At 52.5% G+C, this 14440-nt stretch overlaps 1 protein-coding gene and 1 long non-coding RNA gene across 2 annotated transcripts; both read right to left on the bottom strand.

Annotated features, from left to right (window-relative positions):
• Positions 1 to 8974: 8974 nt before the first annotated feature.
• LOC137846650 (uncharacterized) lies at positions 8975 to 11545 on the bottom strand. The gene is made up of 3 exons (XR_011090591.1): positions 11416 to 11545; positions 9880 to 11240; positions 8975 to 9381 (listed from the first exon to the last, which is right to left on the bottom strand). It is a non-coding gene; the product is annotated as an uncharacterized lncRNA (long non-coding RNA).
• Positions 11546 to 11692: 147 nt separating this feature from the next.
• Positions 11693 to 13734, bottom strand: LOC137846626 (coiled-coil domain-containing protein 81-like). Its single transcript, XM_068664621.1, has 7 exons — positions 13623 to 13734; positions 13341 to 13402; positions 12904 to 13057; positions 12464 to 12720; positions 12158 to 12243; positions 11925 to 12028; positions 11693 to 11697 (listed from the first exon to the last, which is right to left on the bottom strand). Exons 1-7 carry the CDS (start codon positions 13732 to 13734, stop codon positions 11693 to 11695), a joined length of 780 nt encoding a protein of 259 aa, XP_068520722.1.
• Between the last annotated feature and the right edge of the window lie 706 nt (positions 13735 to 14440).

Below are 14440 nucleotides of genomic sequence, written 5' to 3'. Positions count from 1 at the left end.
GTCCACCTGAGCTACTTCAATCTTAGCAGCCTGATCCACCTGCTGGTTGTTTTGATGTTCTTCAGTAGCCCGATTCTTGGGCACATGAGCATCTACGTGGCGTACTTTCACAGCCAGGTTCTCTACCCGAGCAGCAATATCTTGCCACAATGCAGCAGCCCAGATGGGTTTGCCCCTACGCTGCCAGTTGTTTTGCTTCCATTGCTGTAACCATCCCCACAGGGCATTTGCTACCATCCATGAATCGGTGTAGAGATAGAGAACTGGCCATTTTTCTCGTTCAGCAATGTCTAAAGCCAGCTGAATGGCTTTCACTTCTGCAAACTGACTCGATTCACCTTCTCCCTCAGCAGCTTCTGCAACTCGTCGCATAGGACTCCATACAGCAGCCTTCCATCTCCGATGCTTCCCCACAATACGACAGGACCCATCAGTGAACAGGGCATATTTCTTCTCATTCTCTGGCAACTGGTTGTACAGTGGGGCTTCTTCAGCACGACCCACCTCCTCCTCTGATGATATCCCAAAGTATTTGCCTTCTGGCCAGTCCATGATCACTTCCAAGATTCCTGGGCGACTGGGCTTTCCTATTCGAGCCCGCTGAGTAATCAGTGCAACCCACTTGCTCCATGTAGCATCAGTTGCATGATGCGTAGAGGGGACCCTTCCCTTGAACATCCAGCCTAGTACCAGCAATCAGGGTGCTAGGAGGAGCTGCGCTTCAGTACCAACCACCTCCGAAGCAGGTCGAACTCCTTCATATGCTGCCAATATCTCCTTTTCAGTTGGAGTATAGCGGGCCTCAGATCCTCTGTATCCCCGACTCCAAAACCCCAGGGGCCGACCTCGAGTTTCCCCAGGTTCTTTCTGCCAGAGGCTCCAGGTGGGGCCGTTCTCCCCGGCTGCAGTGTAGAGCACATTCTTTACATCTGGTCCTGTTCGAACTGGCCCAAGGGCTACTGCATGGACTATTTCCTGCTTGATTTGTTCAAAGGCTTGTCGTTGTTCAGGGCCCCATTCAAACTCATTCTTCTTACGGGTTACTTGGTAGAGCGGGTTTACAATCAGACTGTAATTTGGGATGTGCATTCTCCAAAACCCCACAACACCTAGGAAAGTCTGTGTTTCTTTTTTGTTAGTTGGTGGAGACATAGCTGTTATTTTGTTGATCACATCCATTGGGATTTGACGACGTCCATCTTGCCATTTTATTCCTAGAAACTGGATCTCTCGTGCAGGTCCTTTGACTTTATTCTGTTTTATGGCAAAATCGGCTTTCAGAAGGATTTGGACTATTTTCTTCCCTTTCTTGAAAACTTCCTCTGCTGTGTCACCCCACACAATAATGTCATCGATGTACTGCAGGTGTTCAGGAGCTTCCCCCTGCTCTAGCGCAGACTGGATCAGTCCATGGCAAATGGTAGGGCTGTGTTTCCACCCCTGGGGCAGCCGATTCCAAGTATATTGGACTCCCCTCCAAGTGAAGGCAAATTGTGGCCTGCACTCTGCTGCTAGAGGGATGGAGAAAAATGCATTAGCGATATCAATTGTGGCGTACCACTTGGCTGCCTTCGATTCAAGTTCGTACTGAAGTTCCAGCATGTCCGGCACTGCAGCACTCAGTGGTGGCGTGACTTCGTTCAGGCCGCGATAGTCCACTGTTAGTCTCCACTCGCCATTAGACTTTCGCACTGGCCATATGGGGCTATTGAAAGGTGAATGGGTCTTGCTGATCACTCCTTGGCTCTCCAATTGACGAATTAGCTTATGGATGGGGATCAGGGAGTCTCGGTTAGTGCGATATTGCCGCCGGTGCACAGTTGTGGTAGCGATTGGCACTTGCTGTTCTTCGACCCTCAGCAACCCCACAACAGAGGGGTCCTCTGAGAGACCAGGCAAGGTAGATAATTGTTTAATGCCCTCTGTCTCTAAGGCAGCTATACCAAAAGCCCACCGGAACCCTTTTGGGTCCTTGCAATATCCTCTTCTAAGATAGTCTATGCCAAGGATACATGGAGCATCCGGGCCAGTCACAATGCAGTGCTTTTCCCACTCATTCCCAGTCAGACTGACTTCAGCCTCCAATACAGTCAACTGCTGAGATCCCCCTGTCACTCCACAAATATAGATGGGCTCTGGTCCTTTATAGCTCGATGGCATTATAGTACATTGTGCACCGGTGTCTACTAAAGCCTTATACTTCTGTGCGCGTGATGTGCCAGGCCATCGAATCCACACAGTCCAATAAACTCGATTGTCCCTTTCCTCCCCCTGGCTGGAGGCAGGGCCCCCCTAATCCTGGTCAGAATCTTCTTCGTTTCTGTGTTTGAAGGACTGTCTGCTGGAAGTTGGAGCAGCAAACTTTTCGGAGAATCCCTTTTTCCTGATTGTTTTCTTTTGCTACTCACGTACCCGTGCCTCTAGGGTCGCGGTAGATTTTCCATCCCATTTTCTCATGTCCTCTCCATGGTCTCGTAAGTAAAACCACAGGGTGGCACGGGGTGAGTACCCACCATATCGTCTTCCTTGTGTGGGTGAACGCCTACCCCTGACAGCTGAGACACTGCTTTGTACAGGTACGGAGGAGAATAATCTCTCTTCAAGTTGGTGAAACTTTTCAGAAACTTTCTCCCAAGTGTTCTCTTTTGGTCGGTGGACACTGGTTGGTTCAGGTTGGGGGGAAGATAGATTCTCTTCAAGTTGGTGGAACTCTTCAGAAAGTTTCTCCACAGCTGAGACGCAGGCCTGTAAGGAAGAGGAAAGACTTTCTTCGTACTGCTGCAGTTGTTTAGCCACTTCATCCACTGTGGGTTCCTCATCCTCTTTCCAGGCCATTATTGCCAGTGAGCTGGCATATGATGATGGTGCACTCCGTACAAACTTCCGCCACATGGGTCGTGTACACCTGACTTCATCTGGGTCTTTGGATGTTTGTCTGAGGTCTGGATCCTCATAAATCACTTCCCGTACGGCTAATTCCCTCAGGTACTGGATTCCCTTCTCCATAGTGGTCCACTTGCCTGGTAGACATAAAAGTTCTTCCTTGAAGGGATACCTTTCCCTCACAGCTGAGAGGAGACGCCTCCAGAGGCTGGTGGATTGTGCTCCATCTGCAATTGATTTGTCAATGCCGGCGTCTCGAGCAAGGGATCCCAGCCACTTGGCTTCCCTGCCGTCTAATTCCACACAATTGGCTTCAGAGTCCCAGCACCGGAGCAGCCAGGTGACAAGCTGCTCACCTATACAGCGACCAAAATCTTTTCGCACATCTCGTAGCTCGCGCTCGTTTAGGCTTCGGGTAGTTACTGTTGATTTTTCGGCATCCTCATCTTCCTCCTCCTGAATCCTTGATGGCCCAGCGTCGTCGTCATCTTCGTCATCTCTATACCTAGTTTTGGCAGAAGCCTTACCTGGATTGGCAGAAGACTCTGCGTTCTAAACGACCTGAATCTCTATACCATTTTTTCACCTTCTCTACAGGGGCAGCTTGCACTGCTGCTGCTCGTTTCTCTGACTTTGTTACAGGGTCTGCCACAGAGGTTGGAATACCCTCTGCAGGGGCAGCTTGCACTGCCACAGCTCGTTTCTCTGACCCCGTTACAGGGGTTGAAATACCCTCTGCAGGGTCAACTTGCACTGCTACAGCTCGTTTCTCTGACCCCGTTACAGGGATTGGAATACCCTCTGCAAGGTCAACTTGCACTGCTACAGCTCGTTTCTCTGACCCCGTTACAGGGGTTGAAATACCCTCTGCAGGGTCAACTTGCACTGCTACAGCTCATTTCTCTGACACGGCCACAGGAGCTGGAGCGGCTGCAGGAGCTGGAGCGGCTGCAGGAGCTGGAGCTGGAGCGGCTGCAGGAGCTGGGACTGGAGTAGCGGCAGGAGCTGGAGCTGGAGCGGCTGCAGGAGCTGGAGCTGGAGCAGTTGCAGGAGCTGGGACTGGAGTAGTGGCAGGAGCTGGAGCTGGAGCGGCTTCAGGAGCTGGGACTGGAGCGACTGCAGGAACTGGGACTGGAGCGGCTGCAGGAGCTGGAGTTGGAGCGGCTGCAGGAGCTGGGACTGGAGCGGCTGCAGGAGCTGGGACTGGAGCGGCTGCAGGAGCTGGGGCTGGAGCGGCTGCAGGAGCTGGGACTGGAGCGGCTGCAGGAACCGGATCTGGAGCGGCTGCAGGAACCGGATCTGGAGCAGCTGCAGAGTCCACCGTAGGGGTCACAGTGGACGTTGGATCTGTCACAGGGCTTGGAGTGGCCGCAGGGTCTGTCACTAAGTTGATAGCAGTATCAATGGCAGCTCGATAGGCATGAGCCAGGCCCCAGCACGTTACAATGATTTGTGTTACTTTGGAACTGCCAGAATCATGACACCTTTTTTTCAAGCATTCTGCCAGTTTTTGAGGATTTTGCCATTGTTCAGGGGTGAATTTCCAACACACTGGGGGTGCCAACTGCTCTAGATGCCTGCCCATATCCACCCATACTCCCTGCCACCCACAACTATACTGCCTCCGGGCAGATCTCCGGATGAGCTTCCTAAGTAGTTGTTTAACTTTAAGCAGGATCTGAAGTGCATTCATGAGGCAGAACAACAAGACTATGGTGGTCTGAGTATCCCAAGAATATTCAATATCTTGGAGAGCTATTGTGACAAGCTCAGGGGATAAGAGGGTGGTGAAGGAGGAAGGCAGAGTGATCCAGGAGGATACAGGGGTGGTGAAGGAGAAAGGGAGAGTAAGCAAGTAAGGAAAAATATCTTCCCCTTTCCCCTCCACAGATTGACTCTCTAACGGAGAAAAATAATAGGTATAATTGCTAATAGTTCCCAAGATACTGTTTCCAAAGTACAGAGTCCACGATGTTACTGAGTATAAATACCAAGTTAGAGTCATGACCAGATATCTTATAGTCTCATAAGCCATTGCTATAACACTCAGTACCATAATGATCTGAAACCAGGGCCCGGAGAGGATAAACAACACTACAGAGAGCAAATACGGAAAATAATGTACTATAATACCCAATTTGGAAAACAGACGCAGCAGAGTTGAGATTAAAGCAATCAGCATCATGACAAGTGACTATTAAGCAGGTCTAATCCTTACACCAATTTTAGTTTAACACACTCTGATCAGATCTGCCGTTATCTCAACCTTTCGAGCCCCACGTTGGGCGCCAAAAAGACTGTCATGGTTTAACCTGGCCGGCAGCTAAACACCACGCAGCCGTTCGCTCACCCTCCCCCCTCCCTCTCTGGGACGGAGGAGAGAAATGGAAAGTGAAGCCTGTGAGTTGAGATAAAGACAGTTTAATAAGACAGGAAAATAATAATAATAAAAATAACAATAACAATAATAATAATAATGATACAATGGTGATAATAGGAAAGTAATAATAATATGTACAAACAAGTGATGCACAATGCAATTGCTCACCACCCGCTGACCGATGATGCCCAGCCTAACCCCGAGCAGTCCGGCCCCCTCCCCCCGGCTAGCCACCCCTATCTATTGTTTAGCATGACGTCAGATGGTATGGAATACCCCTTTGGCTAGTTTGGGTCCCCTGTCCTGGGTCTGTCCCCTCCCAGCTCTTACTGCACCCCCAGCCTGCCCGTTGGCAGGACAGAGCAAAAGGCTGAGATGTCCTTGGCTTAGTATAAGCACTGCTCTGCAACAATTAAAGCATCGGGGTGTTCTCAGCACTCTTCTCATCCTAAGCCAAAACACAGCATTCCACCAGCTACTAGGAAGAAAATTAATTCTAACTGAAACCAGGACAGCCCTTCAAGGTTCCTATATTGGAAAATATAGAAATAGAATCAGAGAAGAAACTATGTCTCAATGACCTATTGCTGGTGGCTGAGGCTGAGCACAATCTATTAGGAAGGGACTTAATAATAAGATTAGGGTTGGAAATCAAGAGCCGGGGGGAGAACTAAAAATTCAGCTATATACCCTAACCCAAGAAGATGAGGGAGAAATAGACCCACAAGTACGGTATCAAGAAGGAGATTCAGGAAAATTAGATATGGAACCCTTGGTAGTAGAAGTAGTGGATCCACAACAGCCAATAAGGATTAGGCAATATCCTATCCCATTGGAGGGGAAAAGAGGACTCAAACCAGTTATAGACAGGTTGCTCCAAAAGGGGATGCTGGAACCGTGTATGTCCCCACAGAATACCCCCATTTTGCCAGTAAAAAAGGCTGGTGGATCATATAGGTTGGTTCAGGATCTTAGGGCTGTGAATCAGCGAAGCATAACCAAATTTCCAGTGGTGGCTAACCCATATACTTTAGTAAACCACCTAACACCTCAGTATAAATGGTATAGTGTAATAGATTTGAAGGATGCTTTCTGGGCCTGCCCATTAAGTGAAGGGTCGCGGAATTACTTTGCCTTTGAATGGGAAGACCCTGAAACAGGAAGGCGACAACAGCTTAGATGGACAGTAATTCCTCAGGGATTTACTGAATCCCCAAATTTATTTGGCCAAACCTTAGAAGAATTATTACAACTTTTTGAAATAAAGGGAGAAGTGAAATTGTTGCAATATGTGGATGACCTATTAATAGCTGGGGAGACTGAAAAAGAGACACGGAGAACCACTAAAAGGAAATAGGGTACTTAGGACATTGGCTAAGCCAAGGAAAGAAAAAAATTGGATCCTGACAGGGCATCTGGGATTTTAGCCCTGTCATCACCCAAAACAAAGAAGGAAGTGAGGCAACTGCTCGGCCTCTTGGGATATTGTAGGCCCTGGATGGAAGGGTTTAGTGAAAAGGCAAAGTTTTTATATGAAAAATTGACTGGAGAAAAAAATGAAGTGGAATGAGGAAGATGAGGAAAAGCTGAGGTTGATCAAGAAAACGCTAATAGAAACTCCAGTGCTGAGCCTCCCAGATTTATAAAGACCCTTTTATTTATTTGTAAATGTTTCTAACCAAAGTGCATATGGAGTACTAACTCAAGAATGGGCAGGAATCAAGAAACCTGTGGGATATTGTTCCAAACTATTAGACCCTGTGAGTAGGGGGTGGCCAGTGTGCTTACAGGCAATTGTGGCTACTGCCTTACTGATTGAGGAAGCTAGTGTCTTGGTTTCAGTAAGAACAGAATTAATTTTCTTCCTAGTAGCTGGTGGAATGCTGTGTTTTGGCTTAGGATGAGAAGAGTGCTGAGAACACCCCGATGCTTTAATTGTTGCAGAGCAGTGCTTATACTAAGCCAAGGACATCTCAGCCTTTTGCTCTGTCCTGCCAACGGGCAGGCTGGGGGTGCAGTAAGAGCTGGGAGGGGACAGACCCAGGACAGGTGACCCAAACTAGCCAAAGGGGTATTCCATACCATCTGACGTCATGCTAAACAATAGATAGGGGTGGCTAGCCGGGGGGAGGGGGCCGGACTGCTCGGGGTTAGGCTGGGCATCATCGGTCAGCGGGTGGTGAGCAATTGCATTGTGCATCACTTGTTTGTACATACTATTATTACTTACCTATTATCACAATTGTATTATTATTATTGTTATTATTATTTTTGTTATTATTATTTTCCTGTCTTATTAAACTGTCTTTATCTCAACTCACAGGCTTCACTTTGCATTTCTCTCCCCCGTCCCAGAGAGGGAGGGGGGAGGGTGAGCAAACGGCTGCGTGGTGTTTAGCTGCCGGCCGGGTTAAACCACGACACGTGACTGTGTGTAAGGGTGTGACTGAGACAAAACTCGGTTCCGAAGCGAGTGCGGAGGTCTTCTAACCGCGGTTCTGATATCCCGCGAGGGACTCGGCCGGGGAAGGCCCGAAGTGATCGTTCTAGGTATTCGTGGGTGGGATAACACTCACAAGACCCCTTTAGATACTGGCCCAGCCAGGACTTCGGAAGGTTTTTTTTTTCTATAAAATGAAGTGCCAGGAATGGGTCAGGGACAAAGCAGATCCTCAGACTTGGGAGGTTCAAGGAGGGGCCTCAGGTTTAAAAAGGGGGAAAATTACCAGACATTCAGAAGCACTAAACCTAAGGATTAGGCGAGAATGATTCAATTTTGCATGGTTAATCTGATCTAAATTGTGGTGTGATTCATAGCCCTCTCTACCAAGTGACCCAGCAGAACAATTCCAACCAGGAACCTGAGCAACGAGAATCCTTTGAGCGAATTAAGCAGGACACCATTCACACAGTAGCCCTTGGGCTACTTCAGGTAGGACCAAAGGTTTAAAAAAGTCAAAAGTCTGCTTTACAGCAGAGGCAGGGAGAATGGCCCCACCTGGAGCCTCTGGCAGAAAGCTCCAGGGGAGATTTGGGGTCAACCCCAAGGATTTGGGAGTCTGGGATGAAGAGCATCTGAAACCAATCCCCCAAACAAGAGATACTGGCAGCATATGGAGGGCTGCGAGCTGCTTCAGGAGTGGTTGGTGCTGCAGCACAGCTCCTCCTGGCACCCCGGCTGCCGTTGTGGAAGAGCTTTTCCAGGAGAACTGAGGGGGGAGAAACAGAGCTCCTCCACCAGCTGCTTCTCCTCCTCCCCTGCACCCAGAGGTGCTTGAGAGAGCCTTCCGCCACTGGGATGAGGATCTGGGGGGAGTCGAGGCAAAATGATGACAGTAGGCCTCAGGGGGAGCATTAAGAAAGCCGCTGGCACGCATGGCGTGAGCGACCAGGTCCGGGAACAAAAGACAGAGAGAAATGTCAAGGGAAGACGGAAAGCTAAGCAAGGTTAGAGGGTTAGCAGCAAACAGTAGCTGATTCTTTGCTGTGCTGGGAGTTTCAGACGCGGGGCTCAGGGGCAGAAGCATTCAGTACTTGGACTAAGCCGACCATCAAAGCCTGCAATTTGCCATCAAAAGCCACCGATGAGCATTTACCCAAACAAGGCTAGCCATCAAAAGTTGAAATTCTCGAGCAATAGAATCCCCCTCAAACCCAAGTGAGTCTTAAGTGCCGCAACTGCTGTACGGAATTTTACTTTACAAGCAGAAGCACTTTGAAAAATCATTTTAATTGGCAGGTTCCGTTGTGAAAGCGCAGCCCAGCAGGATGGAAATGGTGCTCTCTTTTTCTCCCCAGCTGCCGTCGCATCCTCTCCTTTCCCCTCCAGGGATGTGCAGGTTTTCTCCACGTTGCTCTGAGGGCAGCTTCCCAGCTCTTGTCCCAGCAAGGGGAGGTTCCTGGCCATGGAGGCCGTGGAGAAGGTCCCTCAGCTGGAATCATCCCTGTGATGGTCCCTCTCCCAGCGCAAGTTTGGGCTGATTGCAGTGCCACGGCTGGAAAATCTTCATGCTCATGGTGTTTAGACTACGTCGTGGACAGACGAGGAGTTGGTCGTCTCTGGCAAGAGGTCGTTGCGTTTTCCTCCAGTATCTCGTAGTCTGCTGTCAGATGGATTTCTGTGAAGGGAGTGAGACTCTGAGCAAAAACTGCTACAGGTTTTTGGGGCTCTTTGCCCACACGCGGACCCCGTGGATGGCTTCAGGTCCCGCCGTTTCCCTCCCTCTGCTCACCCCATCCCCAGACCTGGCCAGCAGCAGGGTTCAGCTCTGCCAGGCCCAGCCACAAAGCCCCTCTCTTCCCACCCGGCCTGGAAACCAGCACCCAGCTGCAAACACACGCTCTCCTCTCGGGCCAAGAGCAGCCTCCTGCTTTGTTAGGCCTTCTAAATGCTGCCAAATAACATGTGTCTGCATGTGTGTGCCTGGTGTGTCTGCGTGGCAACAGAAGGGAACTGGAGGGACTTGAGGCTAGCCATGGAGGAGCCCAAGGTTCTGCTTGGACCGAGCCAACCCCCGGCTCAAAACTGAGATCTCGTTGGAGAGGCCCCGCTGTCCCCAGAACTACTTGCCTCCAAGGCTTGAGCCCCCAAAGGAACAGGGATGTGGATCACGCACCTGTTTTGCCACCTCTGACGGCGTTCTTGCAGCTCCGGGCAGTCAAAGTTCGGCTCACCGTGGACGGGGCCGCGGCGTCGGGAGCCTGGGTTTGAGCTTTGGCTTTTGGCGATTGATAGAGCCGGCCCCTTGGTCTGTCAGGGTCCCAGACACAGAGGTGTTGGTGGGCTCCTTGGGCGGTCTGGCTGTAATAGGATAAGGGCCCCGCTCCACGTACAGAGGTTTGACATGCGACATTTTGCGCTTCTTGGGCAAACTGGGTCTACTACCTATAGGCAACGGCGTAGAGGACCCGAATTGGAGCTTTGGTGGTTGCAGATGCTCAGAACCGGCCCCCTGGTCTGTCTGTGTCTGAGAAGTAGAGGGGTCGCTGGACTCCTTGGGCAGGCTTGCTCTACTAGCTACAGGCAGCGGCATTGAGAGCCTGGGTTTGAGCTCTGGTTGTTCTAGTTGCACAGAGCTGGCCCCCTGGTCCGTGTCTTTCCCAGAAGTAGAGGGGTCGCTGGGCTCCTTCAGCAGGCTGGCTTTCTTACCTACAGGCAACGGCGTAGAGGGCCTGGGTAGGAGCTTTGGTTTTTGAAATTGCGCAGAGCTGGCCCCCTGGTCCTTCTGTGTGCCAGAAGTAGAGGGCTCGCTGGGTTCCTTCAGCAGGCTGGCACTCACGCGTACAGTGCATGGCGTCGGAAGATTTGGTTCAAGCTTTGGCATTTCCAGTTGTGTAGACCTGGCCTCCTGGTCAGTCTGTGTACCAGTAGTACAAGTGCTTGGGATGGCTCTAATATCTATAGGCCGTAGGGGGCCTGGGTACGAGCTTTGGCAGTTGATGCTCGGAACTTGCCCCCTGGTGTGTCACTGTGCCAGAAGTAGAGGGCTTGCAATTGGATGCCTCCATCTTTGGGCGGTCTGGAAGCACAGACCAGAACCTCACAGTCCGTAACTTTGGCAGTCTTTGGGAGCTGGAGCTCCCTCGCTGGAATCTGCCACTGTCGTCGCTGGGCTCCTGAATCATGCTGCCCTCCGAGCTCGACAGGGACAGTATGGACACGATGGGTGTTTCTAGCGGGCCTGGGGCTTTCTGAGATTCGGGGCGCTTCACTCGCTCCGTCACAGGCAGGGCTTCCAGGATGGGTACTGTCCTGACTTCAGGAGGGGCTTTTGCTGCTTTTTGGCCCTTGCTCTTCTGATGTTTTCCAGATTTTTCAGCCTTTGCCCGGCCTTGGTCTTGCACCTGCTCTTTGGGTGCTGTTTTGGGCTCTTGTTTGGATTTGCTCCTGGGCTCTGTTTTGGGCACAGTTCCTTTCTGCAGCTGGTTGCGCAAATGCTCCGTTATGGCAGGAGGCAGCTTGGGCATCACCGGCAGCCTGCCGAAAGGACAAAGCCAAAAGAATTCATCCAACTGCACGACATCTTTGGGGCCCCATCTTGTACCCCCCCATGCAGCGCCCGTGGCTGCAGACCCCAAACAGAGGGGCCAGCCCCGAGAAGTGGGGGGCTCCTGGCAGCCTCCTCCCCCCCTCCCGGGGCCTCCAGCCTCACCTCAACGAAGGCTCCTTCTTCTGCTGGGCCTTCCTTTTCCAGGGCTGCACTTTTTCTTGATAAATGATGTCCAAGGTGCCCGGGAAGGGTGGCAGTTCAGGCTGTTTCTCTGGAATTGGCAAGGAGAGATGTCAGAAGAACATTTCCATGTCTCTGCTGTACCCGGGACACGCCGGGTGCTGAGGCCTCCTCCTGTGCTGTCCCAGGGGTGCTGTGCTCCCCTCCCAGCCTCCATCTCCAGGGGCCTCGGCCCTCCTTGGCACCAGCCTCAGCCGGCTCAATCTTAGGCCGTGACGTGGTTTGGGGGCCAAGTTCTGGGAGAGAGGAGCTGGGTACAGCCAATTTTAGTTTTTTTTCGGATCCCCGACCTCCTGCAGCACCCAGGGCTGGGCACCTTGGGCACGTCACACGCAGGGGCTCCATTTTGGAGGCCCGGAGACAAGAGGCTGTGCCGAGCTGGCATGAAGCTGTGGCACACAAGGAGCCAGCAGCCGCGTTGTATCTCTCACCTTGGCTGGAAGACAACACAGCCCGTTCCTTCTCCTGCCTGTCATCCCTGCGGGCCTTGAGACGCTCCCCGGGTGATAGCTGGGGCGCTTTGTCCATTTTAAAGCTGGCAAAAGAAGAGATCGGCGTGACCCAGGGCACCACCACTCCCCACGCTCACCCGCTCGCGGAGACATTTGGCAAGGAGCAAACACTACCGAGCCCGAGCAGCGGCCACAGCCGCAAACATACTCACTCGGGGAAGACGATGACACGGCCAGAGAAGGTCAGGGAGGCCACGGCTGACACCCGGGACACCACCATGTCCATCAGCTGGGGGACCTGCAGGGGAGGAGCAAGGAGATGGCAAATGTCCTCTGCCTGGCCTCCACTAGGTCCTGGAGGAGCCCAGGGCAGCGGGAGCCGGCAGGACCGCAGCTCTTGGCCACCCCAAGAGGCTGGCCAAGAGCTCCAACCCAAGAGGTCTTGCTGGGCCAAGGGCAAGCATTGCTGCTGCCCCCGTGTGAGGCTGCCCAGGCCGTGGGGAAAACAAAACCCTCACCTTGAAAAGAACCTTCTGAAGGCTCCCCTGTTCTGACAGGCTCTCCAAGAAGTCATAATAGAACTTGATTTCCACTCTCGTGCCTTCGATGACGAGCACCCCTACATCCCTCAGGACGAGGGCGATGTTCTCCCCCCTCCCCAGGCTGTGAGAGATGAGGGATGTGGTGCTTCGGATGCAGCTCTCCACCGTCTTCCAGGACACGGAGGCAGCTGCAGCCACCTCAGGGTATTGGAGGGGCTCCAGCTCCTTATGGCCTGGAAAACGACACGAGAGGGATGGAGTCGGTCACCAGCGGCCCTTCCCCGCGTTCCCCAGTGCTGCTCATAGCAGTCGTCACCCAGAAAGGCTTCGGTCTGGGACCTGCTCTGTGCAGGCAACGCTTTGCTTCTGAGAAGCACCTGAGATCCATGCAGCAAGGGATTCCTGCACCCTCTTACCTGGCAGGTACTCCTTGTTGGCTGTGAGGTTGTGGGCGACGATGAGGTTCCTGGCCAGGCGGAACGTGGGCCACTGCACCGTCAGGGACTTGTTCCCATCCTCGACCCGTTTGGAAACGACGTCAAAGCAGCCAAGAGTGGGAATTCGGACGCCCTGCAAGTGGCAGAGAACGGAAGGGCCGAAGGTTAAGGATCAGCCGGAGGTGGTCCCATCCGGGAACGGTGCTTCGGGCCCTGCTCTGCCCTTCCCGCTGTTGGGAGCCAGGCTGAGGGGACCCAGGGGCTTCCAGCGACTGGGGTCAGCCCTGAGATACCACACCGCCTACCAGAAGCAACACCGCACTTGTGCGATACCTATTGGTCTCTTGGTGGGGCCTTTTGGGGTGAGTTTCCTGCTTTTGGGGTGGGGAACAAGGGCGACGTAGGGGCCAACCCACCTGGCGCTGCTGGAGGTGCTCCCGGATGTAGGCCGACACTGCATCCCAGACAGATGATCGCTCTGGAAGGCAAAGAAAATCAGGTCCCGTGCTGCTTCTGGTGGCTGCCAGCCTTCCAGCACCCCCACCCCCGCGTTTTGGTGGCAGAGGAAAAAAGCCGTCACATCTCCGTCCCCAAACGGAGACCCCCCCCCCCCGAGTTGACCATGGAGCCAGGTCCTCCCCACAGAAAGCCCCAGACGGGGGTCAGCCACGCTCCTGTAGTGCTGGGGGTGCTCGCACCTTGGTCAGTGACGCCTCGTATCGCGGGGACGTGCTCCATCGCACTGCTCTCCCAACAGTCTAATGTGGTACGCCTCGTGTGAGCAGCTTGCTCCTTGCTGGCATCAGCCATCTTTGAGCTCATCCTGCCCGAACGTCTCGGTACCTCTGGTGCAGGACCCGTCGCGCAGCCCCTTTTATATGGTCCTGCCACTGTGACGTATGTGTCATTGCATTGTGACATCACAGTGACGTGGGCAGTGCTGGCTGTTGCCCACGGTGACGCCGGCACCAACAGGCTGCTGCCTGCCCAAGCACCTCTGTGCTGGGGGGAGGACATCAACGTATCACAGGTAATTGTAGAAATCGTAGAATCGTAAGAATTGTAGAAACTGGAATTGTAGAATTGTAGAAATTAGAATGATAGGATTGTAGAAATCAGAAAAGGATAATGGAAATGGAATCACAGAATGTCCCAAGTTGGAAGGGACCCATAAGGATCATCAAGTCCAACTCCGCACCTGGCACCGCACAGGTCTACCCAAAAATGTAGACCCTGTGACTAAGTGCACAGTGCAATGGCTTCTTAAATTCAAACAGGCTTGGTGCAGTGACTGTGTCCCTGGGGAGCCTGTTCCAGTGTGTGACCACCCTCTCGGTGAAGAACCTCTTCCTGATGTCCAGCCTAAACCTCCCCTGCCTCAGCTTAGCACCATTCGCACCATTTTTGGGATCTGGCTGTGAAACCGTGGCAAGAGCACAAGCAGGGGGACAATCTGACGCTCAGATCTTGAGCCGTCAGCGTGATAACACCACTAAGGAACAGCACGTGGTAAGGG

This window comes from Anas acuta, chromosome 35, assembly GCF_963932015.1.
Source record: "Anas acuta chromosome 35, bAnaAcu1.1, whole genome shotgun sequence".
Taxonomy (NCBI): domain Eukaryota; kingdom Metazoa; phylum Chordata; class Aves; order Anseriformes; family Anatidae; genus Anas; species Anas acuta.
The sequence above is the reverse complement of the archived record's forward strand: the minus strand, read 5'-3'. Positions and strand labels throughout refer to the sequence as shown.

Bases quoted from the DNA above. Each gene is read 5' to 3' on its own strand.
- LOC137846626 (XM_068664621.1), bottom strand. From the start codon at position 13,734: ATGGCTGATGCCAGCAAGGAGCAAGCTGCTCACACGAGGCGTACCACA. The intron at 12,721-12,903 runs GTAAGAGGGTGC...GTCGTTTTCCAG, and splicing joins CAACAAGGAGTACCTGCCAG to GCCATAAGGAGCTGGAGCCC. The intron at 12,244-12,463 runs GTGAGGGTTTTG...CCTCCCCTGCAG, and splicing joins TTCAGAAGGTTCTTTTCAAG to GTCCCCCAGCTGATGGACAT.